General features: G+C 41.7%; 6 protein-coding genes across 8 annotated transcripts; 3 read left to right on the forward strand and 3 right to left on the reverse strand.

Annotated features, from left to right (window-relative positions):
• Window positions 1-182: 182 nt before the first annotated feature.
• On the reverse strand, window positions 183-738 carry LOC115632933 (U6 snRNA-associated Sm-like protein LSm5). Its single transcript, XM_030530226.1, has 3 exons — window positions 624-738; window positions 339-535; window positions 183-279 (listed from the first exon to the last, which is right to left on the reverse strand). The coding sequence occupies exons 1-3, from the start codon at window positions 670-672 to the stop codon at window positions 250-252; spliced, it is 276 nt and encodes a 91-aa protein (XP_030386086.1). The 5' UTR covers window positions 673-738; the 3' UTR covers window positions 183-249.
• Window positions 739-866: 128 nt separating this feature from the next.
• On the forward strand, window positions 867-5,822 carry LOC115632209 (serine/threonine-protein kinase PRP4 homolog). Of its 2 annotated transcripts, XR_003996277.1 has the most exons (11): window positions 867-1,000; window positions 1,134-1,535; window positions 1,592-2,669; window positions 2,735-2,962; window positions 3,038-3,270; window positions 3,329-3,437; window positions 3,500-4,036; window positions 4,327-4,585; window positions 4,953-5,035; window positions 5,357-5,416; window positions 5,481-5,822. XR_003996277.1 is itself a non-coding variant. In XM_030529264.1 (8 exons), the coding sequence occupies exons 1-8, from the start codon at window positions 981-983 to the stop codon at window positions 4,528-4,530; spliced, it is 2,811 nt and encodes a 936-aa protein (XP_030385124.1). In that variant the 5' UTR covers window positions 867-980; the 3' UTR covers window positions 4,531-4,724. The 2 variants fall into 2 exon arrangements, 1 of the variants encoding a protein (XP_030385124.1); XM_030529264.1 differs by lacking the exons at window positions 4,953-5,035; window positions 5,357-5,416; window positions 5,481-5,822 and having other exon boundaries at window positions 4,327-4,724.
• Window positions 5,823-6,318: 496 nt separating this feature from the next.
• LOC115632311 (uncharacterized protein C3orf38 homolog) lies at window positions 6,319-7,503 on the reverse strand. Its single transcript, XM_030529412.1, has 2 exons — window positions 7,228-7,503; window positions 6,319-7,174 (listed from the first exon to the last, which is right to left on the reverse strand). Exons 1-2 carry the CDS (start codon window positions 7,352-7,354, stop codon window positions 6,468-6,470), a joined length of 834 nt encoding a protein of 277 aa, XP_030385272.1. The 5' UTR covers window positions 7,355-7,503; the 3' UTR covers window positions 6,319-6,467.
• On the reverse strand, window positions 7,439-9,092 carry LOC115632310 (nitrilase and fragile histidine triad fusion protein NitFhit). The gene has a single exon (XM_030529411.1). It carries the CDS (start codon window positions 8,972-8,974, stop codon window positions 7,562-7,564), a length of 1,413 nt encoding a protein of 470 aa, XP_030385271.1. The 5' UTR covers window positions 8,975-9,092; the 3' UTR covers window positions 7,439-7,561.
• A 174-nt stretch (window positions 9,093-9,266) lies between these two features.
• LOC115632410 (1,5-anhydro-D-fructose reductase) lies at window positions 9,267-12,109 on the forward strand. 2 transcript variants are annotated; one of them, XM_030529547.1, is made up of 5 exons: window positions 9,267-9,448; window positions 9,648-9,815; window positions 9,885-10,054; window positions 10,111-10,453; window positions 10,508-10,752. In XM_030529547.1, the coding sequence occupies exons 1-5, from the start codon at window positions 9,272-9,274 to the stop codon at window positions 10,685-10,687; spliced, it is 1,038 nt and encodes a 345-aa protein (XP_030385407.1). In that variant the 5' UTR covers window positions 9,267-9,271; the 3' UTR covers window positions 10,688-10,752. The 2 variants fall into 2 exon arrangements, with proteins under 2 accessions (XP_030385407.1, XP_030385406.1); XM_030529546.1 differs by lacking the exons at window positions 9,648-9,815; window positions 9,885-10,054; window positions 10,111-10,453; window positions 10,508-10,752 and adding exons at window positions 11,007-11,174; window positions 11,236-11,751; window positions 11,815-12,109 and having other exon boundaries at window positions 9,287-9,448.
• Window positions 12,110-12,179: 70 nt separating this feature from the next.
• Window positions 12,180-14,549, forward strand: LOC115632409 (aldo-keto reductase family 1 member B1). Its single transcript, XM_030529545.1, has 5 exons — window positions 12,180-12,448; window positions 13,195-13,362; window positions 13,422-13,591; window positions 13,651-13,993; window positions 14,047-14,549. The coding sequence occupies exons 1-5, from the start codon at window positions 12,266-12,268 to the stop codon at window positions 14,362-14,364; spliced, it is 1,182 nt and encodes a 393-aa protein (XP_030385405.1). The 5' UTR covers window positions 12,180-12,265; the 3' UTR covers window positions 14,365-14,549.
• The last annotated feature ends 656 nt before the right edge of the window (window positions 14,550-15,205 follow it).

A 15,205-nucleotide genomic window follows, 5' to 3' on the forward strand; every position in this document is an offset into this window, starting at 1 on the left:
AGCAAGCGTGCTGGCTGCACCCACATACAAACAGTATAAAAAAGCCGTTAATATTTATGGCACATGTTGCCTGTACGCTGTATGCCTAAATGGGTAAATACTGCGCGCTCAGCAGTTTACGCGCCTGCGCGGAAATGGTCAATTGAAATGGACCGGCAACGCCACCGTTACAGAGAAGAGGATAACATTTTGTTGTAATTACATTTATTAATTATGTTTGTACGTAATGTTGATCTTAATGGAAAACTGTTATTCCGCCAGTTCGCCACCGGGCACCAACTGAAATAAAAATGTGTGTTAAATACACGTGTCAGCTCGTTTATATGAAAACATCTCACCATTGTGATGTTATTGCCATTGAGCAGTATTTGGTCCAGCTTGGTAATGCGGCGTCCGTCCGGCGTATTCTCATATTCGGTCACATCGTCCAGGAGCATGTTGACAAAGTCATCGAAACCCAGCAAGGTGCCCACCATTTCCTTATCATTCTTCATTATAATGTGAATGCGAGAGCCTATGCATTTGTCCACAAGTTCTATAGCACAAGAAAGCCGACAAGTAGAGTAATTTGATTAGTTTTTCCTACGGACATGTTATGTGAATAAGTCATTATTTGCGCTTACCCAAGGGCAGGAGAGTGGCGACATTCGCGGGCGGTGGCACAGCAGTCATATTTGTACAAAATATTAAAACTTTTAGCGTCACAGAACAACTGCAGTAAATACACAAGTCTATAAGCTTCGGTGATCTGGCAGCATTGTTTTGGCACCAGTATCGAAGTCGGCATGAAATCGATACATATATGTAATTTGTAATTTGTATGTACTTTTACCTAGTCTCACATCCCTAACCCAGAATACGTGAAAATAAAAAACGCAACTTAATTGAGAAAGTGACGAAACAGACAAACTTATTAAGATAATTCGTATATTGAATAGTCGAAAATTAGCGATTCGTTTAATAACTACACCGTTGTAAAAATGACGAGCGACGAAAAAAGGTAAGTAGCCATTATAGCAGTGTGCGACTAGGACGCATTTGTGAACGTTTATGAACGTTTGTGTTACTTGCCGCGCATAATCGAGTCGTATTAGAAACATAGGCATTGCAAATTAATAAAATCTGTCCTATAGCTATGACTCCAGCGAGGCGGAAGATCGTCGCACCAGGCATAAAAAGTCCAAAAAACACAAGAAGCATAAGAAAAGCGATAAGGTGCATAAGAAGCATAAGAAGGCGAAGAAGCGTCACCATAGCGAGACCTCGAATGCGTCTGACGGCGGTTTGGAGAATGACAAACAGATTCATCGCAGTAGTGGGCTCAGTAGCAAGTTCACGGAAATTATGCAAAAGGCCGGCTATGAGCAAAAAACTGCACGCCGTGTGGAGCAGAACACCAATGGTGTCGATTTTCGCATTATAAAACCAAATATTCAAACAGATCCCTGCAGCCTGGTTGAGGAAATAACAAAGACCATACAGAACAAAGTGCTACCAGTGTTAGAGGTGGCAAGTTCGGGTAGTGAAAGTGATGTGTAAGTACGGGGATCGTATACAGTTTGTCTTGTAGCTATACTCAATTCCATTGCAGTCCCATCGACGTGGCTAGCCCTGTTATTTCGCCTATACACGAGGATGAGCTAAACCTAGAAGAATTGATGAAACAAAAAGCGCTGCTACAAGCCCGTCTTGGAGCATACATGTCGGACACCGAGGGCGATGATAGTCGTTCCAATTCGGTGCTGGTAAAGCGCCCGCGTGAAGACAGCGCCGAAAGCAAAAGAAGGGCCATGCAGACGATGGTGGTGGCCCCTCCTACTACGGTGCTCACAGACGCCCGCAGGCCAACGTCACAGGTGCCGAGCAGCAAGTCTGCGTCGTCAGTAGCTACGGCAACTAGTAAACATGTTAATAATAAACAATCTAGCACCCATAACTCAAATGAATCCGATGTTATATTATTGGATGATTCTAGCGGTGGCCAGCGCACGCCAACGCCCACTTCAGAGAAGCGACGGCGACGTTTGTCTCCTGAACCGAGAAGCCGCACTCGTGAGGAAAAGTCAACAGCAACGGCATCACGTCACCATTCGGAACAGCAGCACAGAGATACAAGGGAGCTTCATCAATCCAGAGACAGAGCGACTGCAGCACGTAGTGAAAGGGAACACAGTCGTACGCCGCGTCGGCGCGAAGATGAGAAGCGCAGCCACAGCCGACAGAGACGCAGCAACCAGGAGAATAATCGGAATATGGAGGACTTGCGTCAAGAGATTAATCGGGATAAGCAGCGTGAGCGGCGTGAAATAAGTCGAGACCGTCGTGACAGACCACATACCAATGAGAGAGATGGACGGCCACGGGAGCGGGATCGTTGGATGCGTCAGCGTTCACATAGTCGCAGTAAAGTAGAGTCGGACAGAAGACGCGAACGTGAGCGGCAGCGTGATAGAGATCGCACAGGGCATAACGATCGTGGAAGGTCAGGAAATGGCGTTGGTGGTAATGAACGCGATCGCTATAAGGGTTCTTTGAGTGAGGGACAGAGGATGCACGAAAAAGAATCTAGCGATGAGGAGGTTAATTTGGATATTGATATCAATGAAGATGATGATGACGAAGAGCGCATCATTGAAATGCGACGCAAACAGCGTGAGGAATTGTTAAAGGTAAATTTTTATATTCTTTTTCCTGATATTTTTTGCACACCGGACTTATTTTAAACGTTTTATAGAAACTCGGGACTAATCACAGTGATACCCCAAATCAACGCAAATCCAACTCTTATGAGTCAAGCACTTCACATACGCGTACTCCTTCACCCTCCGCAAAACATGAGGTCAAACCAGAGCAGCAGAACGATCTTGGGCAAAAGAACATTTCCATAAATACAAAGGATGCCAAGGAAAAACGTAACGAATGGGATATGTTTGCTGACCAGGATGTGGACTCGAATTTTGATGTGAGTCGCAGGCTTGTAGATTTCAAATGTAATGCTTTCGCGTCTGCCGTTTCTTAAACTTCTTGTATATTTCAGTCACCCAACACGATTGTGCAGAACAAAAACCAAATTGATAATCCAGCATTGACAGACAACTGGGACGATGCAGAGGGCTACTATAGGGTACGAATTGGTGAGGTACTGGATAATCGTTATTGCGTCAGTGGGTATACGGGTCAGGGTGTCTTCAGCAACGTTGTACGAGGTCGCGATCAGGCGCGAGGGTTAGCCAATGTAGCGATCAAGATAATTCGCAACAATGAAATTATGTAAGTACTAATTATAATTATTGCTAACTATTTTCATCTAAACCATATGTTATGTCAGGCATAAAACTGGTTTAAGGGAGCTGGAGATACTTAAGAAACTAAACGATGCCGATCCGGACGACCGTTTCCATTGCCTGCGTTTGTATCGACATTTTTTCCACAAGCAGGTGAATATATTTTTAAAACCACATTTTGAGTCCTCGGCATTCATTGATTCATATATTTTCAGCATTTGTGTATGGTATTTGAGCCGCTTGCCATGAATTTGCGGGAGGTGCTCAAAAAATATGGCAAAAATGTGGGTCTACATATAAAAGCAGTACGCAGTTATACGCAACAACTTTTCTTGGCACTTAAGCTGCTGAAGAAAACGGGTATCTTACACGCTGACATCAAGCCAGATAACATTTTGGTCAACGAGAACAATCTGATATTGAAGTTATGTGATTTTGGATCTGCTTCAGCCATCAGTGACAATGAAATAACACCATATCTGGTGTCCCGCTTTTATCGTGCGCCAGAGATCATACTTGGCATACCCTATGATTATGGCATTGATACTTGGTCGGCAGGTTGCACCATTTACGAGTTGTATACGGGCAAGATTTTGTTCAGTGGAAAGAGTAACAATCAGATGCTTAAATATTTCATGGACGTCAAGGGCAAAATACCCAATCGCATTATTCGTAAAGGTCAATTCAGAGAACAACACTTCGACCAAAGTTGCAATTTCCTGTACCACGAGATCGATAGGTTAACCGAACGGGTAAGCAACTTGATTCATTTTAATTTTGCTTTATCGTTAAACTGTGAGCGTTACAGAATATTTTGTTGACTGTATTCATTGAAAAATATATACATATGTATGTATGTGTAGAGTTTTGCAACTTAGCATGCAATATGGTATTTGAACTTTTTTTCGACTTCACCCTCACCCCATGGATATAATTGTATAAAAACTTTGCTATCGCTTGTGACTGGGATTTTATGTCGTATATATGTAGGATGCATCGAGTTAAACATTTTAATTTAAGTTTTTCTCTTCATTTCATATAGGAAAAAGTTGTCGTTATGCCTGTTGTAAAGCCAACACGTAATCTGCAGCAAGAATTGATAGCTGATCAAAATCTACCCGATGACCAGCATCGCAAGGTGACGCAGCTGAAGGATCTACTGGAGAATATGTTTGCATTAGATCCAGCCAAACGTATATCGCTTAATCAAGCATTGATGCATCCGTTCATCCAGGAGAAAATGTAATTTGCGAACATGTTGATGACGACGACGAAGAAACGTAACAGTTTATGCCTAGCCCGTAAGCAATTTCAAGTCTACATTCGTCATTAGTTCACGCATACATATATGCGGAAAAGTTAGTTTTTAGATTTTGTGTTCAAGTCCACCACTACCCAAAGCTCATGCCCATTAGTGGATAGATCTATCAGATGCAAAACAAAAAATATATGAAATGTATATAAGTTCAGTTGTACTTGTGCACTAGCGCAAGTTCTAAATCGAAAACAAATGATATGCTTTTCATTTTATCAATGAGAATGAGAAAGTTGTATAAATATTGTTGTAGCATAATTTATATGCAAACAACTTCCACTTAAACTTAACAAATAACACACACACACTCACAAACCAGTCGAACATATTATTAATGTCTTATACCATTTCAGTGGGCCGCCAACAGCGATACACGAGCCTTAACTCGGCGCATTCCGCTTATGTGACTACGAACTTGGTCCGAGCATCTTAACCGGTAATCATTTTTGGGCATACACACATGTGATTATTACAAAGAATCAAAATATATATGTTTATAAGAGTGTAGTGAAATGAAACTATTTGGGAACCTAATACATACAATTTGAGTGAGCTATTTTCTGAATTGCTTGACACTTCCAGAAATAGTCCTCATTCATACATATGTATTCGGGTTAATCCCATTTCACTGTGCTCATATTCACTCTGCCCAGCAATATCAAAGGCTGTCGCGAAAAGTCAAAACATTCCACCGATTTCAGATTGAGTCAAGCAATTCTTTAACTCAGTTACTTTCTGTTTTCTTCTGCAATTTCAGCTATGGTCTTTAAGACCTATTTGGAAACCGCGCTAAATTGTGCCACACGATTTAGTCAGCGTAAGTTGGCCAGACCTTGTTGATTTTAAACAGTTTAATTAAGAGCATTCATTTATTTTAATAGATCTTCTGAAGTTTACCGTGAGTCTAGACGCACAGGTACAGTATATTAATGGGTTTGTAGTAAGCTACCCAATATATTGGGATAAGTAAGACAGGCATAGGTTGTTTCTAGCTAAATTTTGCATGCTTAAATAACACACAATATTTAGCAAAGACTGCTAGCTAGACTTTGTCGACTCAGAGCCTCACTGGAGATTATGGTTTCGGAATGGTATGGAATTACAGATTTCGTGTTTGATGACAACTGATTAAGTAAAATGACTTCGACCAAATGGTTGTCCATGATTTTTTTATTTTTTTAATTTTAAAACAAACACTTGAAAGAATATCAAAAAGAAAAAGAAGAAATTTTTAAAACGAAGTTCCCAAACTCAAAAACACGCAATTACTGTTAATTATTTGATAGTTGGTTAAAATGCTTTGGTAAGTATATCTTAGGCAACAAATGTAAAATGCGCCAAAGGTTAGATACGCCTGGAATTCGGTTTTGTTTGGTATATTATAGGAATAGTATGATAAATCGAAACGTTGCTAACGTATAGAAGTGGGTGGGTTCGTTACATAGTAAAAATATTGCAAGGAAATATATTTAAAGACAATCGCTTTTATGAAATATGTAATCTATGGTTGTTCTATCAGAGGCTCTAAGCAAACGTTTTCAAAGGAACAGACGGACATTATGTTAATCATATTATAAAGGTACTTTTCAAAACAAACTAAGCATTTTTAAATCTAGAACATCATCAATAAGGTACATTTTGTGTAGTATGCAAAGTGAACAAACAAATCCTTCTTGGCACAGTAGTTTATGCCGTTCTTCATAAAGATAAACAACTATATATAACGAGATCAGATTTTATTTAGGGTTGCTGCAGGTACAAAATGAATGTGTATTGTTAAACAGTCTTATAATCATATACTACATAGCCTCGACCAATATACACCGAAAGAGTAAACAATGGAAAATATCTATTAGGTATCGATGGCTTCAGTAATCCACAGCTTCATTGGACACAGGCAGCTGTAAAGCATCCATTAAACTACTGCTGGCACCTAAGGTGTGCCTATGGGCTGCGTTTTGGCTACGTAACAGCAGCTTTAATTTTTTTATCTTCCAATTGTTGTCGCCGAAAGGATCGCGCAGCAGTCCGAAGAGGGACTCAAATACGCCCACACATTGATTGACTGTGTGTAGAGTGCCACACGAAAGCACAATGACTAGACCGTATGGGTCAATTCGACCCTGAACACCATCGCTTGTCAGGTTTAGATTAAAAATAAAGGAAAACTTTTCTTTCGTATTGACAAGTGTATTCAGCACGTCGACGCTACTTGAGCATTCAACATCTTGCACTTCATCATCAGCTATAATGCGGAGCTGTAGCGCTCCATCTATCCAAAAATCTGACAGTTGAATTTGGGTCTGGTTAAGGTTATTATAAAACCATTCAGAAAATTGCTTCGCGAACAAATTAATGGGGAATTGTTCCGTCTCATTTGCCCCATTGTTATCGCTTTTCTTGTCCATATCCCAATATTCAATCACGCGCATAATAAGATCGCTTTTTGTAAAATCTGTCGCTGTTCCGGGATGTCGTGCCTGCAGGTACTTCAATAAAAGATTTTTCGAGATGTGCTTTTTACTCAGCAGCTTGTGAACGTCCCCCACTTGCTCGACGACGAAAGTCAAGGCGGCTGCAAATGTAAAGACAATCAAAATAGTTGCTACTGTATTGATATTGTCTCACCTTCTGGTTCAATGAGGCACATATTTTTCGAAATGTTCTTGACCAGTTTAAGTAGAATAGGTGTGTTCTCATTGTTTATTAAGAGGTCCCGAAGTCCATCTATATGGTGGGCGGATATGTTAGGCATATTTAGTGCAGAAAGTTTACAATTTATTGTCCCACTTGCTTTATTTATATTCCTAGTGCTGCCAAATGAATGAAAAGTGTTGCCTATGCATATATTTTACTGTCTATTGTGAATGCAACAGTTGCAATATAAATCATCAATATTTACATTTTGGAAACATGTTTGTCTTTAATAACAGTATAAACAAAACACAAAGGAGGGCACTTTTTAATAATTGTTGCTCGATCGCAACATGTCCCGATACATTTGAGCCTCGTCAATGCGTTCATCCAGGGTCCGTGGGGGCATGTTCTCTGTGCGCTCCTCCAATTTTACGTAAATCTGATCATTGTGACCAAAGTCGCCGGTGCGCCGGGGCATCACATGGAAGTGCACGTGAGGTACAGTTTGTCCAGCATCTGCTCCATCTTGCACAGTCACTGTGGCAGAGGTGGTGTTGTAACGCTTCTCCAACAGACGCTGCACCATGCACACTGTGGCAAATAGGTCGGTCATTTCAGCGCAATTTAGCCCATTGAGGCGTGGCGTGATGCGTTTTGTAGAGACAAGCACATGTCCCTGGACAACACAGCGAAGATTTGTGAAGGCAAAGCAATGCTCCGACTCGTAGAATATTGTGCGCATGTCCACCTTGTTGCCGGCGAACATGCGATCTTCGCACGAGGACCCATCGGTTGTGGCGGTAGGTAAATTGTATGCTGTCAGACTGTAGATGTCGTTCCGGCGGTGTTCGAAACATGGCATGCTCTGGTAGAGCGATTCCAGGCTACCCAAATCGATAGTTGCTGTAGCCACTGCGAGCTCCTGTTCCCCTCCACAGTCGGCTAGCACCTTTCCCCACGGATTGATAATCATACCATGGCCCCAACTTTGCCGCTTTTTGTTGTGCCAACCCTGCTGAGCAGCAGCCACCACAAAGCACTGTGTCTCAATGGCTCTGGCCCGTAACAAGATTTCCCAGTGCGCCTTGCCGGTCGCGTACGTAAATGCAGCCGGGTAGGTGAGGAGCTGGGCGCCAAGTTTTCGAAGAATCAGTGCGGGCTCCGCAAAGCGCAGGTCGTAGCAAATCTGTAAGCCTACCTCACCAGCAGGGGTACTTACAGGGCGCTCCAGGCTTTTTCCCGCCGCTACAGTGTCTGATTCGCGCAGCCGGAAATCCTTGGTCTCCGCATCAAACAGGTGCATCTTTCGATAGATCGCCGCTACCTCGCCCTGGTCATTAATCATAACATGAGCATTGTATATTTTGCATTCCGAAGAGTTGTCGCCTGTCAGTTCATGTACGCCACCAAGGGAAAGCCAGAGTTTATTGGAGCGGGCCAGTTCTCGGTATTTGCTCATTGTGGGGCCGGTAAGGGGCTCAGCCAACTCTAAGGTCTGTGGCCGGCTTTCGCCCACATAGTCACAGCACTCAGGCAGAAACAACATCTTTGCTTCTTGAGCCCTGGCGCGCGAGACCAGCTCCTTCACCTGCTGCATATTTTGACTTTTATCACTTGTCGCTCGCATTTGGCCGACAGCCACAACGGCTTCTTTACTGTTGCTAGCCATTTTACGCGATTGTTTACTGTTGAGAACGACGACAGTTCTCCTACTGAGCAGTTTAACCAAGTTTGACATTGAGATTGCTGTTAGCTGTAGCTGGCCACTTTATTTGACGGGCAGTTATTCATCTACATATGTGTATGTTCTAATACATACATACATATGAATTTGTTTATGTAAATGCTTGGGCAATTAAGGAATTTGTAATCAGCAGTTTTTTGTTTATCACCACTGTTCAAAGCAATTCACAATAGATTTATCTGTAAAAATTCGTATTGCATCACCATTTTTCGAACATGTGGCAACGCAATTTAGTTTCGAACTGGTTGGCAGCTCGCGAATTTATGCCATTTGAAAGCTGTCCGTCCGGCAATGTTTTATAGATCGGCGCACTTGTCGGTGATATTTCAACAATTGGTAAAGCGTAGTGCGCTATTTTGTCCTAAAATTTCGGGAAACATGTCTTCGAAAACTCAACTAAAACTTGCACCAACTGTTAAACTTAACAATGGTTACGAAATGCCTGTCTTGGGCTTGGGCACCTATGAGGTAAGCATTTAATTGGAAGCTTTTTATTTTGATCTATCCGATTTGCTTTGCAACCACATGTCATTTTTGCGCGTGTGGCTTTGTATATACATATATATGTATGTAAGTACATACAGATATCGCGAAACTCTTCCCACAAGAAGATGATACATATATAGATTAGTAGCAATTAAGTAAAATTAAATGGTGCGCTTCGTAGCTAAAGAAAACAAAGTGTGAAAACGCAGTGCGTTGTGCTCTGGATTTGGGCTATCGTCATATTGACACTGCTTATCTTTATGGCAACGAAGCGATTATAGGTAAAGTGCTGGAAGAAACTATTGCTAGTGGTATAATAAAGCGGGATGAGATATTCCTCGTCACAAAGGTAAGTGCAGAACACTATACTAAATACAAATATACATGTGTATGTAAAGTCGTTATTTATTTCTCCAAGCTTTGGGATATATACCACGAACCGACTCGCGTTCGGTATGCTTGTGAGCTGCAACTACAGCAGCTGGGCGTTATATATATAGACCTATACTTAATGCACTCGCCTGTAGGAGTAAAATATGTGAATGACGATGAACTAATGCCCCATAGCGAAGGCGTACTACAGACCAAGTAGGTGTGAGACATCACTTAGAACGTTGTCAATCTCAAGTCTTTCTGCATTTTAGTGATGTGGATTTTGTTGATACGTACAGGGCAATGGAGGAACTTGTCGATCTGGGACTGGTGCGCAGTCTTGGCGTGTCAAATTTTAATAGCGCGCAACTGGAACGCCTGTTGCAAGATTGCCGCATAAAGCCCGTAACCAATCAAATAGAATGCCACCTACAGTTAATTCAGTGGCCGTTAATTGAGTTTTGCCGTGCACATGAGATTGTCGTCACAGCATATTCGCCACTGGGACGACCAAAGCCCAGCAAGCCGTTGCCATCTTATTACAATGATTCAGAGCTCTTGGCCATGGCTAAAAATCATAGGAAGACGATTGCGCAGCTGGTACTGCGATATCTGGTAGATTGAAAACTATTCAAATTGGGACAACATAATAGAAACAATTAATTGCAGCTTGACATTGGCACAGTGCCCATACCCAAGGCTGCACAGATCCAACATCTCCGCGAGAATTTCGACTTGTTCGACTTTAGTTTAACGGCACAAGAAATGGAGTTGTTTGAAAATTTTAACGAGCGTACCCGACTGTGGAAATTCGAAAAGGCCAAAGGACACCAGCATTACCCACATTAGTTTATAAGCGCATATTTTTAATTTAATCACTTGTATTTTTAAATATAAATTGGTTTCCTTAAATATTTTCATATCTTTGTCTTGCCAGCCGTTTTTGTTCTTGCACATATATTCTGCTATCGTTTCGTTGAAGCGTTTCGCGTTCCTCTGCTGCCCGCATAGTGGCTGGGCTGAACCGCACTTGTGGTCGACTGGTGAATCTGCCGGTTATGGCGTACCACATATTCCACCAATGTCGTGTTATTGAACACATTTCAACCGGTAGGCGTTCCCTGTTGGTTATACAAAAATCAATATTCGTATTTCTTTCTACTTTCAGTCTAAGAACAATGAGGGCGAGAAAGCTGTGAAACATGCCATTGACATTGGTTATCGTCACATTGATACTGCATACTTCTACCAAAATGAGGCAGAGATCGGCAAGGCCATACGTGATAAGATAGCCGAGGGAGTGGTCAAGCGCGAGGATATTTTTTTGGTCACTAAGGTGAGGCAGCTGTTTTTGTTTTTTATGTTCTCTATAAACCATTCTTTTTATTGCTTTGCAGCTTTGGAACATTCATCACGAAGCGGACCGCGTTGAGGGTGCTTGTCGCAAGCAGTTGGCACTCTTTGGTCTAGATTACATCGACCTGTATTTGATGCATCTACCAGTTGGGTATAAGTTTGTTAGTGAAGAGGTTTTGCTGCCCAAGGATGAAAAGGATGTGCTGCAACTTAGCGATGTTGACTATTTGGACACTTATAAGGCTATGGAGAAGCTTGTAAAGCTGGGTTTGGTGCGCAGCATTGGCGTGTCCAACTTCAACAGCGAGCAGATTCAACGTATCCTCGACAATTGTGAGATAAAGCCAGTAACCAATCAGGTCGAGTGCTCACCGGCTCTTAATCAGAAGCCCCTTACCGCCTTCTGTAAGGAGCGTGGCATTACATTGACTGCCTACTCACCATTGGGACGCCCAGCACCAGCTGAGCAGAAACCCGAATTTATATATTCGCCCAAAACCCAGGCCATAGCCAAGAAATATGGCAAGACGGCTCCACAAATTGTGTTACGATATCTGGTAAATGTCAGCGCCATGTTTGCGAAAATAGTCAAATATATAATATCTTTGCATTTCTTGTAGGTGGAGCTGGGCGTTATACCCATACCGAAGTCATCGAATGTGTCGCGCATCACAGAAAATTTTGACATCTTCGACTTTGAGCTAAGCGCTGAAGATCGGGCTGTGCTCGACAGCTTCCATACAGGAGTGCGCCTGGTGCCATTCAACCTAATAAAGCCCCAAAACCACAAATATTACCCCTTCGCTATCGAGTACTAACCGTGAATGACGTATATCCTAGCTTACCCAAAAATGAATGTTAAAAGAAGGCACAACATGCGGTTGGTTCTGAATTAAAGCACATTCTTACATTTTACTTACTCTTTTAAAATTATTTTCCTCTATGACGATGTTTTGACAGAACTGGCAGAAGTATTCTGCCTTGCTTTCAAAAAATTACTCTTAAACTCCTGTTTTTATTTAGAAACCTGGTAAAATCAAAAAAAAATTTCCGTTTAGGGTAAAATTTGCAATGATACCGGCGCGCTGTCTAACTACCTGCGAAGATGAGGAGGATGAGAACACCACTCGAGTAGCCATGATACTGGGCGGCGATCAGCCGCCCGCATGCGGTGAGAAGACGCTGCTGATGGCTCCGAAAGTAAAGCTGAGTAGCGGCTATGATATGCCCGTACTAGGCTTTGGCACCTACAAGGTAAACGGATTGCAAATTTAAAGTCGGGCAGCCACGCTAGATTTTGTGTTTTTCATATTATTTACAAGAATTCCTGATAGGTCGCGTATAGTTTCTCAGTTCTTTGATGCCATTATTTCAGTGTTTGACGTGAAGGAATTTTTGAAGAACAGACCTTTTGAAACAGATATCCTTATCCTTTTGGATAGCATACTTGATAAATCTTTCAGGGTAATGTAATTTATATACTCTTCATAGGTCGCAAATAGGTCATTTTGCAGTATTTCTGGGTAAAATATTTGAAGATTTTTTGGGATAATGTATTTTATATACTCTTCATACGTCGCACACCGTTTATTCTCAGTATCAAATGATGTAGAATTATTTCAGTATTTCCGGTGAAAGAATATTTTATAGGATGCAATTATTTCAGTATTTCTGGTGAAGGTATTTTTGAAAAGAGATAACTGAATTCTTTTAGAAACACGTTATCATACTTGATGATTTATTTTAATATATGGTTGCCTTCCATATGACATCTTATGACGGTTCTTTAATCCCTGATATGAATAATATATTTTTAATGTTATTGAGAAGACTGAGCTTTTCGGGAAGTGCTTGCGTCACTTAAAATCTAAAGCGCGAATACTATGTATTTGAATGATACTCCGCATTAGTTAAATTTCCTGAAGGTGCAACGCAACGCAAGTCCATTTAGTATAGGGTATAGGGTGCAGATATTAGTAGTTACCCCATGCCTTTTATAGATGCGTGGCTATCAGTGTTCCACGGCTATTCACTGTGCCGTGGAGACGGGTTACCGGCACTTCGACACTGCCTTCTATTATGAGAACGAGAAGGAGATTGGAGAGGCGCTGCGAACGCAAATCCAAATGGGGAATGTGTCCAGAGAGAACATTTTCCTGACCACCAAGGTGTGAAACGTTCGTTCTTTAGCGTTTGGTCGAGCGACTAACTTGCGTCTTTCCCACAGCTGTGGAATACACATCATGCTCCAGCTGATGTCATTCGCATTTGCCAGAAGCAGCTGGAGACGTTGGGCTTTGACTATGTTGATCTATATTTGCTGCACTTTCCGGTCGCGTACAAACACATGTGCGATGAAATAATGAAGACCGAGACGGATGGTGCGATCGAAACGACGTAAGTATCCTTTTGGTAGCCGGAAATGTTCTGCACCCCTCATTCATAAAACATAACAGCGACATAGACTATATTGATACCTGGCGTGCGATGGAAGAACTGGTACGGATGGGACTGGTGCGCAGCATTGGTGTCTCCAATTTCAATATGGATCAGGTGCAACGAATTATACAGTGCAGCTCCTCAAAGCCGGTAGTGAATCAGGTCGAAATCTGGCCGGGCTTTATGCAAAAGGATCTGGTCGACTACTGTCGCTATAATGGGATTGTTGTGCAAGCATTTGCTCCATTGGGGCAACCAGATCGGGAGCTGCATACGCCCATCTACTTCTTTTCCGAGGGTATGAAGCGTTTGGTCAAGAAAAATAAGAGAACTGCTGCGCAGATCGTTTTGCGATACTTGGTAAGATAGACCGCCAAGGGGGTGGAGCTAATATATATAGAGATATTCCACAGATCGACTATGGCGTTGTGCCCATCGTCAAGGCAGCCAACCCGCTGCACATAACCCAGAATCTGGATATATTCGACTTTAAGCTGGATGACACGGACACCCGGGCTTTGCGGGGCATAAAGCAGAAACGACGCATAGTCAAGTATTTGCAGGTCAAGGATCATGAATTCTATCCGTTCGAGCTGGAAGAGGAGGACGAGCCCCCACCACCACCACCAGAACCAGAGCCACAGCAGCCGCCACCGCAGCAGAAACGTAAAACTATAGAGCCCCAGGAACCGCCGCCACAACAAGAACCTGCCGAAGAGGGCGAAGTGTAGGCGGCTGAAGGATTGGTGTATGGAGTGGATTCATGTTTTGGGCGCATACAAAATTTTTATTGTGTAGATTTTGTTAGTTTCGATAAAACTCTTTGCGATTAGTTGCGCCATAAAGCGAAATGATGCGTGAAATAACATTGTGTCATTAAATATAGTAGACATGAAGCGTCAATGCTTCTAATCGACGTTGCTCTATTATTTGCAAATTATTATTATATGTATTTGTGGAGTAAAGAACAGGTAATTGCCGAAGAGCAAGTCCTCATTATTTCAGAGCAAATTACTTTCCACTCAAATTTATATGTATATGTATTTACTTGTATATATATTTTTTCTCCATAATTTTCTGGTACGAGTATATTTTCCAATTTTAAAGACTGTTTTATGCATCATCCATTACCCTTTAAGCCATTCTATGACACTTGAAACGTACAGTCTTTGTTTCATCAAAGTAGCAAAGTTTCTACACGATATAGTCAAAATAAAAGAGACAATTCAATCTACTTGTATAATATGCTCTTAAGCCGGCGGTTTATTGCTAATTACTATGCTGACTTTCTTTAATTCGTACAAATTTATTCAAGTATTGCCCAAAAGGCGGCAAACACAGATCATTTTAATAAATAATATTGTATCTTGTTTATATCTGAAAAACAAATCTTGACAGAGATAAACTTTATCTGTTATTAGTGATGTTGATTTAGTCTAGGAAAAATATTTCAAATGCCGAAACCGTATTACAGAATTCACATTGTGTTTCTGGCCGAGCTCGGCTTCCGCTAGAAAGCTTGTCAAGCAATTGTTATCCCGAAAACTTAAAGGAATAATGTTTCATCGATTT

This window comes from Scaptodrosophila lebanonensis, unplaced genomic scaffold, assembly GCF_003285725.1.
Source record: "Scaptodrosophila lebanonensis strain 11010-0011.00,11010-0021.00 unplaced genomic scaffold, SlebRS2 tig00001415-arrow-pilon, whole genome shotgun sequence".
In the NCBI taxonomy this organism is placed as follows: domain Eukaryota; kingdom Metazoa; phylum Arthropoda; class Insecta; order Diptera; family Drosophilidae; genus Scaptodrosophila; species Scaptodrosophila lebanonensis.